The 13,201-nt window shown below is 38.0% G+C and overlaps 1 protein-coding gene and 1 non-coding gene across 2 annotated transcripts; one reads left to right on the forward strand and one right to left on the reverse strand.

The window, feature by feature from the left end:
* Positions 1 to 1,659: 1,659 nt before the first annotated feature.
* prmt5 (protein arginine methyltransferase 5) lies at positions 1,660 to 10,966 on the reverse strand. Its single transcript, XM_002941511.5, has 17 exons — positions 10,799 to 10,966; positions 9,204 to 9,322; positions 8,580 to 8,665; positions 8,244 to 8,378; positions 8,046 to 8,161; positions 7,713 to 7,762; positions 7,458 to 7,621; positions 7,205 to 7,366; positions 5,354 to 5,431; positions 5,068 to 5,126; positions 4,593 to 4,715; positions 4,280 to 4,455; positions 4,039 to 4,148; positions 3,062 to 3,155; positions 2,862 to 2,978; positions 2,673 to 2,737; positions 1,660 to 2,309 (listed from the first exon to the last, which is right to left on the reverse strand). The coding sequence occupies exons 1-17, from the start codon at positions 10,891 to 10,893 to the stop codon at positions 2,157 to 2,159; spliced, it is 1,902 nt and encodes a 633-aa protein (XP_002941557.1). The 5' UTR covers positions 10,894 to 10,966; the 3' UTR covers positions 1,660 to 2,156.
* A 244-nt stretch (positions 10,967 to 11,210) lies between these two features.
* trnar-acg lies at positions 11,211 to 11,283 on the forward strand. The gene has a single exon. It is a non-coding gene; the product is annotated as a tRNA-Arg (tRNA).
* The last annotated feature ends 1,918 nt before the right edge of the window (positions 11,284 to 13,201 follow it).

Genomic DNA, 13,201 nt, shown 5'->3' on the forward strand with positions numbered 1-13,201 from the left:
TATGCGGATTAATTTGGCTATTGTAGCCAGAACTAAACTGGTAATGGCAGAGAGATCGTAGAAAAGTAGCTTCCATCTGTTTATACATAACCCTCAGTAAGAAGAGGTTTTTTTACACACTCCAGTGTCTTATGGCCACATGCTATGCTCCCTACTTTAAAGTCATCCTACCTTCTCTGACTTTAAACTGAATGTGGTTCGAACCTTTAAAAATGTTCTATATCACAAGATTAAGGGCCATCGTATATATTTATCCAGCTGCATTACCAGTTCTCAGCTATGAATGCAGGCAATAAAAGATTAAATACAACTCATTTTAAATTTTGTAAAGAAGTTGGTTAACTCTTACCATAACCTTTAAGTAAAAAAACAAAAATATGAGAACTGACTATTTTTTTTTTCTTCCCTTTCTGTAATTAATAATCTAATATATAAACATAAATATTGGTGATAGAACAGGCTTTTCTCATTGGAGGCCTGTGGTACTACTGAGCATTTTAATGTCTCAGAGCCTATCTATGGGCTCCATAAACTTCCTCATTCTGTTGATCTGTAAACATTAAATAATCTACCTACTACTGAGAGAAAACTGGAAAATACATTACAAGTAAGATATTGACTGCTGGGTTTGCCTTCTTGTCACAAAAAATTTAACTAAGCAAAGTATATCTTGAGATTAAAATAAGGGTATAGATACAACTATTTGGTGTGAGGTCCAGGCCCCTGGTGAACAATTTTATTAACCCTGGAAGTACCTGGCCCTCCTCAATACACTATTTCAGTATAGTTCTAATTTAATGGGGACCTGTCACCCAAACATAAAATGCAGTATAATAAGTCCTTTTTTAAATTAAACACAAATTACTTTATATTAAAACATCCATAGCTGTCGTAAACCCATTGCCTTCCTCACCTCTATGGCTTTAGCATTTCCTACGTGTCACTGCACTCCACTCATTCCTCCCTCCCTGTCTATAATTGTTTCGCCTGTGCATGGGCATCAGGTCCCCTAATCTGGCACAAAGATTTTGGGATGATGCAAATCTTGGCTTAACAGTTCACACAAAATAGAACCTCCTAGCACGCTATGATTGTGAATTTCAAGACTGAAGGAAATAAGATTTATATTATTTATATAGTGTAAGTATTTTGCCTGACTAGCACAATAGAAAATATGTAATTATTTCTAAGGGTGACAGGTCCACCTGCAAAACACCTATCATATTAGAATAAAACTTTATGGTGTGTTTTTTTCTTTTTAGTTGTCAGAGTAGCTCACCAACCCAGAAAAGCATGTAATAGGGTCAAAGGGAAGAGAAGCTTAAAAAAAGGTGCTTAAACACTAAACTTCCAAAAATAAATATAGATATACAATTTTTACCTACCTTTTTCCATAAACTGAAAGGAAACTAACATTTTATTGCAAAATTCCTTTCTTAGGCTCACAGTAAGATGAAACCCCTCTTCCCACCTTGTTCCATTGTTAAGTCATTTAGTCCCTCTGCTTTCTATAGTGCGTAGTGCACAGATTTTTTTAAAGAAGCAGATCACCAGAATCGCTTTACATGGAATAAGGTAAGGTAGGGGTTGCATGACACTGCGATAAAGGGCGGGAGATGGCAAATGGTCTGCTTAATACAAAAATCTGTGCATTCCATATTTCTCACAAGGAACTAGATTTATTAATAGTTTTGCTCACCAGGCAGAGTCCATGTCTGATGGTACATTTTAATGGTTTGTGATTCTAGAGAAATAGACCGTTACAAAATCTGTATCTTCCCCTAAAAAATGCTTTGAACCATCAACAGCACAATTGAATAAACTTGGTTATATTTCATATTAAATTTACTTCCACCGGTATTCAAAGGTAACGTTAGAACTTTGGCATACTCTTAGATGTAATGTCCGCAGGTGCATAAATTAACTCAGGAACCTTTTAATATTAAACATTGCTATTAACACATAATAAAAAAAGGACTATAAGTGAACAAACATACAGTTCAACTGCAGGAAGCCTCTCATAGAGGCAAAGTCATAAGTGCTGATAGTAACCCATTGTGCGCTACCCTTCTGCAGCACAAACCCCTAGTATTTCTCCATTCGTTGTATGCCCCATGTCACTCTCTTATGAAGGTGATGGTTTTCAAACTTGTCTATCACAGGCCAATTGTGTAGGAACGTCCTGTAGGATTGTGAATTGCAGAGCACACAGGGGATGTTACAGCCCATTCGTACCAAACCTTCTTGCCATTATTACAACGCCAAAATCGGACACAAACAGTGTCGCCCTCCCGCAAAGGAATGGGTTGCTGAAAAAGAAAGGGACTGGTTAATAGAACAAAACAGAAAAAGAATTAAGAGTTTACAACAATAACTTAAAGCACCATAGCAAGCATAAATAGTACAATTCATTGTCATGTTGTGCAGTTGACTTTATTTTACTTCCTGTTCCCTTGGTCAGCTTATTAAACTTCCAAAAAAATCTCTATAGAATATTTATTTTATGCCAGTATATTAAAAGTTATCACCTGCTTCATGAAGGCCCCACATCAGAGGAAGCAACAGGACTATTTGCAAAACTGCATAAATCATACTTTCAATGAGTGGGTAAACAAGACGGGTGATCTATACATAGATATTGTGGATGTTCTCTAAGTGTATGTATTATTTACCTTGATAGGAAAGAGGATGGGAAACCAAGAAAACATGCCTGGGGAGTGACTTTCAGGACAAATGCCTGCAAAAGACAAAAGATTATAATGTACAAAAAGGCCATTCTTTGAAAAAAATTAAATGAAAATTCAATGAGTTAATGCAAAGTCTGTAATAATGTGATGCATCTTATGGAAGGTTATGCTTACTCAGCGTCACATCTTTGTACAACACAGCGTCAAAATATCCAGCAAACCCATGTAGCACTGTGTTTAGATCTACTCTGTACTGCAGGCAAATGTAGCGGTTATTATCGATTACAGCATCTAGGAGAAAAGAACTAATGAAACAAACAAAAAAAACCTATATAGCAGTTCTATGGATTTTCTTTGCACCTTTCCTAACTCACCTTTGTTGGGGTGGAGGAATGTGAAGCATGGCAAGGGATCAGATAACTGATGGAAGTTGTGTAGCCTAACGACATAGGGCATCTCAAACTGAGCCTGGAGATATGGAAACAGCAGACCATGTGTAAAACAACTTCACACAATAAATAACCCTATAATATAGGCCAGTTGCCAAATAAGTTTTTTTTTTTTTTTTAAACTTTTTTGTGTCCAACATGAGGTCCAACATTTGGCCAGGCCCCACCCAGTCATAATTGTACACATTATTAAGATAGCAAATATAACCCTAATTCATTTTCAGGGCTTTCTAGTATTTAGAACAGCAAAATCGGTGTAGGCCAAACTTGGCTTCAGGTTTGGCTTGCCCCAAATTTTGGGAAACACTGGTCTAGATACACTACAATACCTTGGATCATTTTATCTCCATAGACTTCTTAATGTCTAAAGGGTTTAAAATGCATATATTCTTAATACTGAACTCTACTTTTAAGGCTTGAAAAACTGGTGAACACTATTCCAGTACATTCAACTATCAAAGTCAATTTTTATTTTTAGGTTTGAAGAACTCAGCAGGTTAACAGGACAAAAATGTAGAATAACCCCTTACTTGCTTTGCAGAAAGTAGTAATATGAAAGGCAAGACAAAACAATGAAGCAACATTGCAGTATCTTATTTCTTTAAACATCTAGTACTGAATTATATTTATCCATGTAAAAGCAAGTTTTATTTTAGCTAAATAAAAATATAGAGCTGTATTTATCAGAGCTTTACTAGCAAAAGATAGTAGGAAATGTGCTGCCATCAAAGCATTCTATAATGGCAAAAAACCACTGGTCCACAAATAAAAACAAAGGGATTTTTAAAAAAAATAGACAGGAAAAACACTATTATTTGTGAATCTGCAAATATCACTATACTACAGGCAAGTGGACAAAATATGATGTCTACAAGTAACTTAATATATTAAAATGTACTTACCTCAGGGTCTCTGTCTTTTTCCCTGCAAGCTCGTACCTCATTATACAGTTTGGATGAAGAGATCGGCGCCAAGTAAGAAGTGTATTCACTGGGAATACTAACTCCATCCTCTGCCAAAAAAAAGAAAAGGCACATAAGGCATATTCAAAAAGTGATGAGGATAATCTGGAGACATAAAACCAAGGGAATGTTCATAGGATCCACATCAAAAGAATAAATGATAATTGTGCACATTTTGAACCTTTCAGGAAGTGCTGAGCTCCGTCCAGACATTCAGGAGACAGTTCGTTATCACCAAATGATCCCAGAAGCTCACTAACTATAATATCAGCCTTCTCAGGTGCCTTCCATTCTCTCATGTCACCAGACACCACAGTCACTTGACTGCCCCATTCCTCATAACGCCACCCTTCCAACCTGAGAGACAAAAACAACGATCATATAAGGATAAGAGAGTTTAAAAGAGCACTGTACATTGTACAATTGTATGTCAAATATAGCAATATAGCATAGTATTGCAAAAGACTACCAAAAGGTTTTTATTTCCCACTCACGTTATCACAGCATTGGGGTTCTTTTCTACTGCGTACACCTTGATTTTGCGTTCTGCTTGCTTTGCAGCCCTGAGCGAGGCATTCACAAGGGGCCCCCGGCCTGCTCCAAGCACCATAAGAACCCTAACAAATATATATATTAGACTCAGATACAAAGAAATGATTGAGGTTATCCACAGGAAAGGTTACTGAAAAATACAATAAAAAGGAACTCTACCTTAAAAAAAGGTTCTAAATTGCACTAAAGGTAATACCTTTACAGAGAAAAAATAAAACAAGACCCATGTCAATCTGTTTGCGGGTTTTCTATAAATATTTTATCCTGTCTGATGATGACTACAGGATAAATAATTAAAGGAAGGCTCTCTAAGGCAAGTATACAATCACAGTAAGCAGACCCTTTATAGAAGCCTAGATGGTACAAAAAACAAACAAAAAAAAAAAAGTAACATCATGCATTCATTTGTCAACTCACTGAATGTTTGTCTCCTTCTCTTCCTCTGGCACTCTGTCCAGCAAACATTTATATACTGCCTAAAACATATTGAGAATTGTGAGAAAGCATACTAAAAAGTATCAAGAAAAGTATAAAATTGTTATAGAGACACATATTATAATGGCACCAGATATACAAATACTATTTTCATTTATTGTGCATCTGCCCCATAACAATGTCGGACATATCACTGACAAAATCATGCATAGCACTTTCATGTAAATTAGGTCCCAAAATGATCAGAAAGCAGGCACACACACACTACCTGTTGATACTGAGAATATTTCACGGGATCTTTCTCAAATACTTCGTAGGTCTGAGATTCCAAATTGTCCATTAGAGGCTTTGGGAGAAAAGAGAAACTTTGTTATCAATGACAAGGTACACAGGAAAACCATTTTCATCCAAATTTTCTGAAATGAATCAAACTAAGAACATTGTAACTTTCTCGAAGGCTCAGTCTCAAGTCTACATTTCTGGAGATATTTAGGAGGAGTTTCTATTTGCTGTCCTAAACATCACTTCCTACACTTTAAATCCCAGCTTCAAGTTCAGTTAAGGCAAGATTACAGATTTGCTGCTTTATATATTCTTGGGGCCTCTGTGTACTTGAAATGCGTTCCCCTGAGGTGGCTCTTTCATGCATTTCACCAAAGGGGAATGCAGCCTATTCTTTTTGATCGCTCTGTCCTTGCTGAGGTGCTGCACACAGGCTAAATGCATCAAAAGTGGTGGTTTGTACTAAAAAAAAAAAAAATCACCACACTACTTCTAATCTAGAGGTTATAAAATGAATTACATTGAGGATTCCTATACCCCCGGAATCTACTGGTCACTGGCAACAGCAATGTAATACTATAACAAACTAAAGGACTTTAGTATTTGTATTTTTTTTTTTGCATCCTTTAATAAACAAACAGTCAGGTAAGAAAATTTAGTTCAGAATCAATTGATCAGTCCTGCACATCAGCTTGGAGGAATTTCAGCCCACTCCTCCATACAGAACAAATTCAGCTCTTGGATGTTGGCAAGTTTTCTCACATGAACCACTTGCTTTAGGTCATTTCAATTGGATTAAGGTCAGGGCTTTGACTGGGCCATTCCAGAACATTTACTTCATTCTTCTTTAACCATTGTTTGGTAGAACTTCTGTGTGTTTCGGATCGTTGTCTTACGGTCTCTTGAGATTCAATTCACGGACAGAAGTCTTGGCATTTTTCTTTAGAGTTCTCTGGTATAGTTCGGAATTCATTGTTCCATCAATGATGGCAAGCTGTCCAGGTCCACATGCAGCAAAACAGTCTCAAAAAAAGAACACTCCCATTGCCATGTTTGACAAATGGAATAAGGTTCTTATGTTGAAATGCAGTGTTTTTCTTTCTCCAAATGTAAATGCTCCTTATTTGAGATAAAAAGTTCTATTTTGGCTTTATCCATTCACACAACATTCTTCCAGCATTCTTTTGTTTTGTCCACGTGATCTTTAGCAAGCTGTAGACAGTCAGCAATATTTTTGGCTAAGAGCAGGCTTTCTCCTTGCTACCCTGCCATACACATTAACATTACATTAACATTTATTTATAAAGCGCCAACATATTCCGCAGCGCTGTACAATAAGTGGGTTACATACATTGGACATACAGAGTAACATATAAAGCAATCAATAACCGATACAAGAGGTGAAGAGGGCACATCATTGCTATTCAGTGTTCTCCCGAGACAGGCCTTTAGTTGCTTAGAAGATACCCTGGGTTCCTTTGTAACCCTCTTAAACTATTAGATGCAGTTATCTTTGATAGTCAACCACATACACATGCACAAAAGTGTTGTATTTGTTATCAGGCTTGGCTGGATCTCCGTTCTTTAAATAAAACAGGGTCTCTCACTCAAAACTGATGGTCACCCACTGACTGAAAACACCAGACACTGTCACATGCAGATGTTATTTGATTTTTTTTTTTTTTAATAACTACATATAATAATTTTGTTCTATTTGTTTAACTAGATTTTCTTCATCTACTTTTAGGACTTTAGGTCACATGCATATAAAAATATGAAACATTTTAAAGGGTACATTAACCACTGTATGATAAGCTAAAACACATGCACACATTACCTGGAGGGGTGACTGCAGGTAATCCTCATAACCCTTAGCAAACATTTCATATGCATTTGGAGGAGGGCGGTTTTGGCTTAAGTACTCTAGGTACTGGAGGTAAGAGCAGAAATCCTTCTCGGAATGATGATGAGCACCAGAAATGACAAACTGCACCTCCAGCTGATAGAGGGAAGCAAAAGCAAAAAGGTTTACTCTACTGCTGAAAATGTTCAATCCTAACTGCTGTAGTGAAAATAACAATGGCATTTACCTTAAATAGCCTAAAGATAAGACGTTGGTGCACTTTGGACAGTACTGGAAAACCTTTTTTGTTGGTGAGGAAGATACTGGTTGGCAGAAAGGCTGCCTTGATAGGTTCACCCAACCACCTGTCAATAATATGCCCATTTGGTAGATCAGCCCCAACCTCAATTGCTGAGAGAACACAAGGCAATAAAACAAAATTACAATGTGAGGCTGAACATCGGCAAGTGTTAAAATCAAGTCCAATTAAAAACTTGCATACCCAATGCAACTCTCTTGTTGTAATCACAAAGGCTCCGGAAGTTGTGCCACCTAAGAATTAAAGAAAAACAGCCATAAGTACCTTAAATGTGAAATTAATTTTTACACTACCCTTAAATATGTTAAGGAAAACCTAATCTAATTATTGTTTGTAGTTTATCAATCTTATTTTTTATTGCTTATCATAGTTCAAAACTGCATCTTGGTTGCTAATGTAATTAATGCCCAGCAACCACATAGAGCTGAAAAGGCCAACTGCACATGATACTATCCTAAAAGTTAATGTGAATAAACCCTTTAAATGGCATAAAAACTTTTTATTCGACACACTCACCATATCCAAGTCCTTTCCTCATCGATATTATCCTCCTCACTTTGACTGAGAGGTTCATTTTCAATGATATCATCACGTAGATCATTAGGGGCCATTAAAGGAACTCGCATCCAAAACTAAAATAAATCAACACAAAAAGTTAAATTAAGCAGCAGAAATATAATACAAAGACACGTGCAAATGCAAATGGTATCCTACCATTGTAGAGTGGTGTCCTGTGTGAATGTGGTTGATAAGGAGACGGGATAAGTTACTGTTGTCTTCTTGTTTAAGAGGAATTAAGAATGCTGGGAGCCCCAAATATGCAGAAAAATTTAACTCCTGCTGCAAAGCCTGTAAAAGTAAAAAGAGGGGGTTGGACAGTAGTCAATAAGAGAAAAAGGAAACATGGAAGCTGCATTCAATGCAAATATTACTTGAACACAATGTTCATAACAAGTATGATATGTAATTATCCTATAACATAACTATATTGCAGGAAACTGTGCTTTTTCCAGTTTTTAGTGTGTGTAATAGCTTTCTGCTTTCCCTTACCGCTTCCGAGGTTTTGCGGATTCCAGACACTTTAGAATCTGTCTTTATCCAGTCGGACAATTTCCCAACAATCAATGTATTCCAGTCTAAGGAGGAAGAGCAATTAATTATATATATGTTTATAAATAGTTTGTTCTCCAAGAAATGACTGCACAAATATAAAGGTATAGTGTTAGCTAACAACATGCAGCTATAGACTGCTAGCAGGAATATTGTCAGTGTGTGTTTACATTTATACATTAATCTGATGTTTGGCAAGAGGTCCAGCAGAACTGCAATAATAAAGACTGTGTCCCCAAGCTGCAGAAACATACCTGTAGTCACAAGTGGACTGAGATAGAAAATAGGCCCAAGCATTTCAAGTACACAAAGTCACAAATAGCCCCTCACAGGCCCAATTAAATCTGGGTATACCTCTAGCACTACCAGACTTAGGTGGATTAAGATTAGACTGAATGAAGCAAGCCCAAAACACACAAACGGGTAAGTGGCACAAGAGCAATGACATAAGAGACAGGCATGGGGGATTTGGTGGAGCATATATCTCAGTTCAAGTAGATCTCCCATGAGTATTATATGCTCATTGCCTTTTATTTAAATCTAATACAAAAGAAAGCAGATCACCTCGGCCAGAAAGCAGCAAGTCTGAGCGGGTCTGTGGTCCTGGGCGCGATTTTGCAGGTTCCTTGAAAAATTCCCTTTTAAAGCGAGGATGAAAGATCGGCATACACAGAAAGTCAAACCTAAAATATTTAAAAAGACATTGTACATGACATTTATATATACCAATTAAAGATAGCATGCACCCTCTGTGCTTTACTGTCAAGTAATTATATTCTATGGGTTTGTTCAAACTATCTGCTGGCAAAACAAAACTGCAACAATGTTCCTTCCAAAAACTGCATCAAAAGCACCAAAATCATAGCTTAAAGGGCCAGCAACACTAGGAAATTAAAATGATCTAAATTTAATTTGTCTGTGAATTTGAAAATTTGCCACCACTTTAAAAAATGTATTTATTTATTTTAAATACCCACAGTTGGCCTTTTGGAGACAATTAAGGAATATATTTTATATAAGGCTTTACTGAACAACATAGACAGATGTAAACAATACAAATAAAATGGTAATTATGACTTTACAAAGCAGTAGTGACATAACTGTGTACTGCAACTACTTGTAAAGTGGCCTTATACTGACCAATAAAAATTGAGAAAGTTGATGATTAGGCTAGCTGCACATTTACTGAAGCATATGAAGTCTCAAATTTTTGGCAGATAATCTAACCAATATTTTTGTGCTCTGGACACTAGATGAACCCTTGATCAGGTATGAAATTATCAACAGGCCTTACACCCAGTCGACCAGCACAAGGCAGAAAATGATGAAGACCTGTAATATCGGAGAATTAAGGCCAACAAAAAACTACTGAAAGATGACTGTACTGTGTGGCCACTTATACTGTCTGCCCACAGAGCTCACAGTCTGATCATTTGATACCAATTGGCAGTGGGGTAACTTGACTTTCCTGCACAGAGTGGACAGCACAGATGCAGGGAGGAGAGAGGGTGCTGAGGGGAATACCAGGGTAACTACCAATCCAGGCCCTCCAGTGGTAGTAGTTATGGCACTGCTGATGGGTATTCCCTGCTGTACAGCTCTGGACCACAGTTATTAAGCACAAGGCTTGTAAAAGGGCTGCATGAAGCCTCATCTAGGAAGTGTGACATTACGGCCTCTCTGTACACATACAATGCACCTTATATAAGACGAGATGCAAAATTGAAAAGGAAAGGTGGGCAAAGCCGAGCAGGAGCCCTGCACTTACTTTGCACAGGGTACAGGGCCCGCTTTGTAATGGTGGCACTTCTCTGCTAACCCGCAATGTATGAATATTTCAGGGCAGATATACACAAAGCTTATTATCCTGGATGCGAAGTACAGTGTGCAGGGTCAGTTTAGTAGGTTTAACGAGGGGACCTAATCGTTTGAATGAAAGCCCAAGCCTGGGTACCCTATATGGGGCTCAATACCCCTGCGTACATAGTAGCATCCCACCCCAATGAGCCTGGTTTGTGGGTAGGGGAACTCCTGGCTTTGTGAATGAAAGGCACATGTAGGGCACATGTTCGGATGCACAGGCTTCACAGATCCGTGCACATGTCACTGCGCTAACACAACCTATAGACATCTCCGGGGCGCTATGGCAGAGAGCTCACCCTTGCTTAGCCACCGCCCCCAGTGTGTCCGCAACCTCTGTCACGCAGCCGAGATCTCTGCCGCTGGACACACGGCCTCCGCCGCCTGCCGCCATCTTGCCAACTTCCACTCCACGCGCGGTACCCCGTTCTTGTGACAACAGTTCGGATCAGCCAATGAGGATCTGCCCCCGGCTGCTGGGGGCGGAACCCTGAGCTCTAGAAGAACAGAAACGACTCAATGAAAGGAACAGCTACGTTTTACAAGCAGAAGTGAAAACCAATCAAGAGCGAGTAAACGAAAGTGGGCGGGGCCAAATGCATTCGCCGGCTTGCTGAGTGCATGACTGGAGCAAATACGTCTGCGTACACAGTGGGAGGGACAAGAATGTAGTTTTCAAAAGAAAAAGTCTAAACTATTTTACATGTCAGCGGGCCAGTGGCGCAATGGATAACGCGTCTGACTACGGATCAGAAGATTCTAGGTTCGACTCCTGGCTGGCTCGAAGTGACTCTTTTTGCCTAATAATTATGAACCTATGATACTTTTTATAAATATTTTTTTACATTTGGATTATTTTCATTCATTTAAATGTACATTCATATTTTATATTTTTTATGAACCTGCAATATATATATTTTTATATATATATTTTTTAAGAACTTATTGTACAGCACTTCGGAATATGTTGGCGCTTTATAAATAAATGTTAATAATAATAATAATGAACCTGCACACTCCAGTCCAACCCTTTCAATTCTGACATCCAACAACATATATTTATTTTGAATAATAATTTTGACTTTCAGATGAACAAGTCAAGCTGTAGCAGGCCACAACAAGGCCCTGTACTTTGCCTTTGCCCTATGGCACTGTTACAGAGCTAGCCTGAGCCTGCCAACATTGTAAAATGCCCAGGCTTTTTCTCTTCTATGTGAGGGGGATCTAAAAATCCTTGCTCGTTGGCATAACAAAAAATGGCTGGGCCCCCCTGCAGATCTTCATGGGGACTGGCTTTCACCATCACCATGCGCACTTGGAAACCCTTCCCCTGCACCCCACACCATCTTTATGTTCTGCACTCATCCATTCACCCATCACAACCCTCAGAAGAAACTGGTAAAATTGCTGAGCAGGCACAGTAATACAGTACAAAGGGAAAAGGCTTTGACTGACAGTAGGACCTGTCAATCTTAAATTTGACTATTCTTCCATTTCCCCCCTTTTTTCTTATGGCCATTGTTTTTAACTTTTCTGCTAATGCCATTGCCATGATCTTTCCATATCTTAGCTTATTTTTCTAGCAGCTGCTGTCCTGTCCACTTTTGGGTTACAAACCAATGTTTTTGTATTATTTGAGGAAAGAGGCAGGAGAATGAGGTTTAACTTGCATATTCCGTGAACTATTTACTCAGTAACTGCATGTACTGTACATTCCCTATAGGGCACAGAAATCTGTTGCTCTGCACCCCTAGGAATAAAAGCATCTGCTAAGCAAGTGAAGTGACAGGAGAACAAGCAAGTAAGAATAAAAGGGAATAGCTATCCAAGCAATAAAATATATATATTTTTTGCCTGTAGATAAAAAATATAATTAGAAATAAATGGAAAAATGGGCGCACCACCCACACCAACATTTTTTTTTAATTGTGTAATGTGCAGGAGGAGTAATATGGAAATAAATTTCAATTGAGATCACAGATAATGTGACTACAAAAAGGCTCCCATGAAGTTCTGCACCATTAACATGAAAATCAAACAGGCTAAAAGATCACAGAATAACACTAAAACTTAACTTTTATGAACTGATACAGTGCTGAGGAAATACATAGGGACTCCCCACAGACGTTGCCAAAGATCTCCCAATCTTTAAGATAAATTTGTCTCTAGTCATTTTCAAAACACTATCCAGAGAAAAACAGTAAAAGGTACCTCTATGTCTGGGAACTGTAAGGCCTGCAAGTACATTTATAACATGACATACATAAGGGATAGATTCAATAAGAAACGCCTTATTAATGATTATTTCAATTGCCAAACAGAGGGTGTGGTATATTTAAGGACATTCCCCTGTGGCAAAGCTTATGTTGACAGGACAGTCTGTATGTTAAAAAATAGGCTCTTAGAAAATATCAGGGATGTGGATCAATCCAAGCAGGACACCTATTCTAATAAAAGGTTAACCTCTGCTGCCAGACATTTTTTGGAATCCTATAATGATAGCAGTAAGGGTTCTAGAATCTCTGGACTACCTTTGGTCAAACTCAGATTATGAGGCGGCAGTTTGGATAAGGCCCTTGTACAAAAAAAGAGCGTAAATGGATTTTTTTGCTTAATTTGCTTTTTCCTAGGGGCTTGAATGATAGCATTGCCTTAAAGGAACAGTAACACCAAAAACTGAAAGTGTATAAAAATAATTAATA

This window comes from Xenopus tropicalis, chromosome 1 (genome assembly GCF_000004195.4).
Source record: "Xenopus tropicalis strain Nigerian chromosome 1, UCB_Xtro_10.0, whole genome shotgun sequence".
In the NCBI taxonomy this organism is placed as follows: Eukaryota; Metazoa; Chordata; class Amphibia; order Anura; family Pipidae; genus Xenopus; species Xenopus tropicalis.

Bases quoted from the DNA above. Each gene is read 5' to 3' on its own strand.
- prmt5 (XM_002941511.5), bottom strand. From the start codon at position 10,893: ATGGCGGCAGGCGGCGGAGGCCGTGTGTCCAGCGGCAGAGATCTCGGC. The intron at 4,456-4,592 runs GTGAGTGGGAAA...TTTGTCTCTCAG, and splicing joins AACCCCAATGCTGTGATAAC to GTTGGAAGGGTGGCGTTATG. The intron at 2,738-2,861 runs GTAAGCATAACC...TGTCTTTTGCAG, and splicing joins GTACAAAGATGTGACGCTGA to GCATTTGTCCTGAAAGTCAC.